General features: G+C 41.4%; 1 protein-coding gene across 1 annotated transcript; it reads left to right on the forward strand.

The window, feature by feature from the left end:
- Positions 1 to 492: 492 nt before the first annotated feature.
- LOC103376235 (type II iodothyronine deiodinase-like) lies at positions 493 to 7,433 on the forward strand. Its single transcript, XM_008306610.1, is given in 2 exon segments — positions 493 to 778; positions 5,001 to 7,433. Coding segments are annotated over 2 exon segments (816 nt in total). The 5' UTR covers positions 493 to 553; the 3' UTR covers positions 5,592 to 7,433.
- Positions 7,434 to 7,659: the final 226 nt, after the last annotated feature.

Below are 7,659 nucleotides of genomic sequence, written 5' to 3' on the forward strand. Positions count from 1 at the left end.
ACAATTTATATGGTCAACAAATATGTGACCTACAGTGATGATTAAAACAGGCTCATAGTATATGAAAGTCTAAATGGATGGGTTGTGTTGCTGGATGTTTTCATATATTCATTTTCAGTCCTGCACATTTGTTTTCAGACCACAGAGAGAGAGGAAAGCGCTCAGCTCGGTGTCGGTGCACAAGTGAGGGAGGAGAGGAAGGAGAAAGGAGGAGACACAAGGTCTGCACCGGGCCTGCAGCTGACGTCACAATCTTGCTGCAGAGATAAGCCGGGAGGCTTAATATTAACTACAATGTCCATCCTTTTAAAAAGAGTCATAGTGCGCCACAGGACTGTCGTCGGTGCGCACACCGCCGAACTAAAGGAGAGCAGAGCAGATAAGGCCGCCTTACAACTTATACTTCCTACATTTGACTCCTTCTCTGCGCACAGTCTGGCGCAGTCCATGGCGCAGATCAAACAGTATGAGGAGAGCAAATAAGACCTGTGGCGCCGCGCTGAGCGTAATGAACGCTCTTTAGTAACTCGTCGTATATTCGCAGAAAGACAACATGGGAATGGCGAGCGAGGATCTGCTGGTGACACTCCAGATACTGCCCGGGTTCTTCTCCAACTGTCTGTTTCTCGCCCTGTACGACTCCGTGGTGCTGCTGAAGCGCGCCGTGTCGCTGCTCAGCTGCTCCAGGTCCGCTGGCTGCGGAGAGTGGCGCCGCATGCTGACCTCGGAGGGGCTCCGCTCCATCTGGAACAGCTTCCTCCTGGACGCATACAAGCAGGTAAAGTTGCTGTTGTAGAAACTCTAGTTGGCTAACTTTCTACGGTTAACCCGCTTTCATTTAATGGCTGATCTGCTGAACTCCAAACTGTTGCTTCCAGCTTTGTGTCCCCACCTGTCTAACCTGCAGTGCCTTCGGGCCACACCTTCATCAAAGTCTGGTTTGATTGTTGTCCTCATACAGGTAGCCGACAGCACAACTTGTTTTTCATGTTTGTAGTTAGTGTGAAGGAGGTAGAAGAAGGGGGGAAGCTGTGGCATGGCACAAGCTTGGCCCATAGGTATGCAGTCTGACTGGGGGACCTCAGCCTTGTCCCCCTTTGTCCCACCTGGACTCTCAAGGTCCAGGCTTGTGTGTACCTTTCAGTCAATCCATGAAGGAGTTAAGCTGAATAGTTATTAATTCTGAGTTATCAAATGTAGAAAACAGAATGCTGTATCAGTCAAACTTATCACAACACTGTAGAAAAGAGTTATTTCTTGTCTTCCATCATTTGAAAAATATTTTTACAGTTAACTTGTGTGAATTTCCAACATCACACACACAAAAAAGATGTTAGTTCCTGTCCCCAACCGATGATGGGGACCAGCTATGTTCCCCTGTTCTCCTCCCTTTGATGTTCCTGGAGGCACAACCTGCTAAACCATGTTCAGGCCCCACTTGATCCCTCTTATCACCAATACTGTGTGCATAGTACACATTACACCGTTCTCATGTCTGTAATATCCGTTTCTATTGTCGCACAACTTAACCGGTACAAAACTGAAGATTACTGTCCTGACCAGCACTCTTTAACCAAGATGCTGAGCTGCAGATCATTTTTTTATTTTATGATTAAACATTGTCAGACAAAAAAAAAAACCCAAAAAAGCAAAGGTAAAGAACATCCAGGCTGTCCATGTTGATAATTTATCAAACAGTCCAGTACTTGGTGTTCTCCCGACTTAATATCAGACAACACTGAGGTCATGAAGTTGAATCCGAGGGCAGTTTGTCTATCATGATTTACCAATCTGTTTGCTCACTTTATTATTGCGTTAACACCGATTTCCACATCTTTTTGTCCTACTGAGTCTTACATCTGCTTTCAGGATTGAAATCATAACTTAAAACTAATTTCACAATTAAGATTAAATTGTATTCCTATGGAACAAATTTTTGTTTATGGAAAAGGAAAACCATATGTTTCTTTTTTTAGTCTTAATGACCATTAGAGCCCTTACACACCCAGGGTGCACCCGGGTGTTTATTTTTCCTATCAGATCCCCCTTTAAGATTATCTGGAGTGTACAGTTTGTGCTTGGAGGATGTTTGTTTTACCTTTCTGTCACTTTTAAGGTCACGACTTATTGATTAACATTTTAATTGTCATTGGTTCATGAGATTTCTGACCTCCTTTAACCCTAAAACAGGCCACAGAGCAGCGATAATACAATCTGGATAGCTTACCTGTGATGACTGCACCAACATTATTTTACTGCAGTCCAAGCTGGTGATTTGTTAGGTTTTATTCCATCCTTATCGTCACTCCTCCTTACCTACACTTCAAGTGTTTGCGAATAGTCACTTGTGTGATGAATTTCCAGTAACTGTACCTACCCATTAGGACCACTAAGGCTATTACTCATTCACTGTGTGGCTCCCATCAGTCACACAAATACGCTACTATACCTGGCACAATCAAACTTAGACCATTAAGAGGAGTAGTAGTAGTCGTAGTACAACAAATAGTACACGTAGCTTTCCATTGACTGTGTTGCTGTACAGTTCAAGACTGCCTGTATCCAAACCTCTAATCTAAAACCTGCCCTTGAGCCCTCCGTCTACAGTAACTACATACCTGTTCTGCTTAAGTGTTGCCTTAAATTCTGAATAAACCTCTAACAGTCTGAGCAGCGAAGGGCAAAACACCGTGGCCTGCTCTGTGCCTCATGGTGGGAACCACACATGCAGACATCATTCATTCACCTCCTTTGAAGCTCACAGAAACATAACATTTGGCTGTTTTTGCCCAGGCAGTGACAAATCTGAAATATTACATATTCCAGTTTTATTATTTCCAAAAGATCTATTATTTCATAGTTTTATTTTTTTAAAATTTTTTCTCTAAAATGTAAAACATGATGAAAACGAAGCAAAACTCTTCTGACTGCCGGTTTCTTTTTTTTATTCAAAGAATTACTGTTCTCAACAAGAGACTTCAGAGAGAAGAATTTAAATGACTTGTGGTGTACAGAGAAAGGAAAACCTGAAGAAATATGTGAGGAATCTTTGGCGATTAGATTCCATCATCTGAGTAAGGTCCAGATTTCCACTGATCTGATTCCTGATTCTGGTCCATTCCTTGTGCTTCTTGGTCTAAGTAGTTCTCTTCTTCTTCTTCTTGGACACCCTGAGTAGTGATTTCTTTGCAGCAGCTCCACCATGAAGGCCTGATTCATTCAGTCTCCTCCCAACAGTTGTTGTTGAGATGTGTTCGCTACTTGAACTCTGACAGCACTGATGTGGACTCTAATCCGATCTGCTGTTAACTGTTGATTTCTGAGGCTGCTAATGAGCTTCTCCGCTGCAGCACAGAGAACTCTTGGTTTTCCTCTCCTGGAATGGACAGTTTCACCTCAGAGTTTAATAGGTTTGGCAGTTTTATTTGACAAAACTTTCAAAGTTGTTAAACTTTATCAATGTGACTCACCTTCTTAAAGCAATGATGAACGGTTGGTTCCTTTCACTGAGGGAGGCGGTTCTTGCCATAATATGGATAACTACTTTAGTTGAATAGGACTGTTTGCTGTATTCCAACACTACCGACACAAAAAAATGACTTCAAACGCATTTAGAAAACAAGAAATTAAAATGACACCTGTTCACTGAAAACCAATCCAGGTGATGAACAGTTTGCAAAGCATCAAGGGAAGCAGTGGCTACTCTTTGGAAACATATTTTGGTTAAAAGGTTTCAACTACGTCCACAGAGGAGAGAGGGGAAACACGGCTGAACACTTAGGAAGGGCTAAGACAGCATTTTACAGTGGACAATGATAACTGTGATGAGATAAGTGAACAGAAGGGTGTATGTAAGAAGCCCAAGAGAAAGGTACCACAGTGAATCAAAATCAGTTTAACATGCTGCTGAGAATATTCAAGGCTGTTGTGCTGAATTATTAATCAATTTCAAATGGAAATCGCAATTTGAATCAATGCATTTAACAAATTGCAAAGGTTGCGGTTTCATATATAAGGCTACATGCTTGACCCAGTGTTAATAACTTAGTCCTGACAGTACTTCTACACGTCGTCCTTCTTGTGTGCCGGTCTGGCTTTTGACGGTGCCTCATGTTGTAATGCTCCGTCACATTTTAAATCTGTCACACAGTAAATATGCAGCAGAAGTCACCTTTAAAACGATCTGTCCTGTAAAATATCTGTCAGAAAAATCGCAATTTAATATTTTCCCCAAATCATTTTTTTTGTAGCAGCGTTAATGTTGTCAAAGAAAACTATGACAAAATATTTGTAAATTACATTTTTTTTTACAACTACATACAAATTTAAATGTTAAGACAATAACTGAAACCAAATATTTTACTTGTTTTTGCCAGTGAATAAAACTAATATGAAAGGAAGACGAATGAACAGATGAAGCAATCTTATTTAGTGACCTGCAGCATCTGTGGAATCACACACTGCAGCTCCAAATAGAAATGTATAAAGGCATATATATAGTCCCGTTAATGTAATGTTACTGTCTATCCGGTTCATGTCTTTGTGGAGAAGGATTCATATTGTAGCAGTATGATGAGACCAAACACACCTCAAAGCTTTGACCTGTAGGAAGAAGACCAAGGAGTTCTGACTGTCATGGACTTTTCCTCCACAGTCACCTGACTGATTTACATCTACAATAAACATTTATGTGTCACCTGAAGGCTGACAAAGTCTTCCTGGAATGATAAGAAGCTCTTTGGAATGTTGTCACATCATGCTGGAATAAATGTGTATTGTCAACACACTTATGACCTTTTTTTAAACATGTCACTCAAATTGTAAATGAGCATATTATTGATATAAGCATTTGTAAATAAATTAAAGATGTGTTGTCTTCCAGCAGGGACATCATGCATAGTTTTAGAAGAAGCACAAAAAGCACTTCTACTTCTTGTCTGTTTCCTCAACGTGTGCATTGTGTGAATAAATGTCAATCTATGTCTTTTTTTTCTCATTAGGTCAAACTTGGCTGTGAGGCGCCCAACTCTAAGGTGGTGAAGGTACCTGATGGCCCTCGATGGAGCAGCACTATCAGTAACATGACTAATGTCCCGTGTGGTGCCAAGATCCAAAATGGGGATGAGTGCCGCCTTCTGGATTTGGAGTCATCAGACCGCCCTCTGGTGGTCAACTTTGGCTCCGCCACCTGACCCCCATTCATCAGCCACCTGCCAGCTTTCCGGCAGTTGGTGGAGGACTTCAGTGATGTGGCTGATTTCGTGCTAGTGTACATTGATGAGGCTCACCCGTCTGACGGCTGGGTGGCTCCTCCTATGGGTTCTTGCTCTTTCAGTTTCCGGAAACACCAGAACCTGGAGGAGAGGATGGGAGCGGCGCGCAAACTGATTGAGCACTTTTCTCTGCCGCCACAGTGTCAGCTCGTGGCCGACTGCATGGACAACAATGCTAATGTGGCTTATGGTGTGTCCAATGAACGGGTGTGTATAGTACAACAAAAAAAGATTGCCTACCTGGGTGGCAAGGGGCCATTTTTTTACAATCTTAAGGATGTGCGGCAGTGGCTGGAACAGAGCTACGGTAGACGGTAGGAGGAATTGAGGACGAGTACAGAGGAGGACATGTGCCTTTTAGTAGTCTGTAAATGAGAGATGATTTGGTTCTGTATGAGCATAAGAAGGGGAATTCAAAGGTAGCTATCATGAGTTATCTTTCAGAACTGCAAAGCAACATCTTTTACTTTTAAAAATTTCACACACAACTTCATATACACTGAGACAAGCATATGTGCTTCATCTGTATTTGCGCCTGTTTTTGCTGCTAAAGTCATGCTTTGCATGATTTACAAATTAAACAAAAAATCACAAGGGTCTATTTTCAAAAATAGGTTACAAATTTGAAAGTTTCTAATTATATTATGGAGATTTTAATATTAGATTTTATTTTTTTTTTTACACTGTGGCCATATCCATAACTTCATGTCTGATCTTATTCACCCCTGTGTCCTCTTTGGATGAATGTTCATTCTTATCTGAGTGCTTTTGAAATATGTCCATGTTTACATGATTGAGTCAAAGTAGATTTATTGTGGCTTTTTGACACTGATCGATGAAAAAAGATCATTTAAAATATAAAGTTAAACAGATCTTACCAGTGTCATCTAGGCACTGGTTATGTTGGTCCCCTCCCAGTCAGTGTTTGTTGGGTGCACCTTTGCTATCAGTTCCAGCCTTGAGTGTGTGTGGATAGATCTCGGCATGTTGTGCTTCATGTATCTGGCGACTACTGTTTTTTTTTTTTTGCTGTTCTCCTGTAAAGCTGCTCATGCTCTGTCAGGTTGTATGGAGACAGTCCAGCCACAGACTGGACTGAGACTGGGTCTTTGATTCAGCCAGGACTTTGGTATGGTTGCTTTTAAGCTATTCTGGCGTGGCTTCGACTACATGCTTGAGCGTATTGTCTGGTTAAAAAAACAAATCTTCTCCCACGTGGCAGGTATCTTGCATCAGGTTTTCCTCCAGGATTTCTTTGTCTTTTGATGCATTCACATCACCTGCTGCACAGAGACATCCCCTGGGGTTGCTTCCCCTTGGGTTGCTTCGTGCTGGAAGTTCTATTTTTATGATATGCATTGTTTGGCTTACAGCAGACGTGGTATTTAGCCTCTCAGTTTCAGTCTTCTCACACCATGAAACATTCTTCCAGCTGACCTCATAGTTTCCCATCTTTCTGTCCAACTGTAGCCCAGATGTCATGTGAGCTTTCTAGAAGCTTTGTCTTTGACATCCAGGTGCAGCCCAACCTCCCTCACTTGTCTTCTAGCCGTAAAAATCCATAAGCACTGTATTTCTTAAACTTTTCATGGATTTGCTTATTAGCGGTGCTATTGTCAGGTATGGAAGTTCTGACCTGTATTTCTGTGTTGTGAAGGAATAGGGAAAAAAAGGCCTTAGATTGGTTAAAGATTGGGTAATCCATGTTTGCCTTGCCGTGTGTTATTTTCCTGCAAGCTTTTGTAATGCGTTGACATGATCAATCCAGACATGTGCAGGGTGTATTTATCTATTATTGTGGCTTGCATATGTTGAGTTGTGTGCTGATGTTTATTGATTGTGTGTGGATGTAGTGTGGATTCAGGGCTGTGCAGTGTTTGCTAAAGGAAGACCTTTATGTTAGCTACAAATACAGGATTTCAGAATACAACAGAAGTGCTAACTCGCTGTCCACGGTTCCTCAAAAAGTTGGTCCTACAACTGACTAACGAGGTGGTCTCCATCTTAATAACTGTTTGATTGCTTCAATCAGTTGGCTGCACTACAGCTATGTAGAGCAGTTATAAACTCCATTCAAGAAAAAAGTACTTTATAAAAAGAAGTATTCATTCAACTCATTCAAATAACAATGATTCAGAGTAATGAAAGCAGCTATTGGGGGGGAAAAAAAGCTTTTGTGTCTAGTAACCGACACGACTGTCTTTTCTTCACATCTGTTTTTTGATGTGGATATGATTGACATCAACCCAACCACAAAGGTCCCCCTCAGGTAAAGACGTGAACACACACCTGTATTTGTGCTCAGTGGGGGATTAAATGTCTTTTCCAGAATATAAAATCATTCTTTAATTGTAATGAAAATAGGCCTGTGTTCCGGATCCAGAGA

This window comes from Stegastes partitus, unplaced genomic scaffold, assembly GCF_000690725.1.
Source record: "Stegastes partitus isolate 25-593 unplaced genomic scaffold, Stegastes_partitus-1.0.2 Scaffold3726, whole genome shotgun sequence".
Taxonomy (NCBI): domain Eukaryota; kingdom Metazoa; phylum Chordata; class Actinopteri; family Pomacentridae; genus Stegastes; species Stegastes partitus.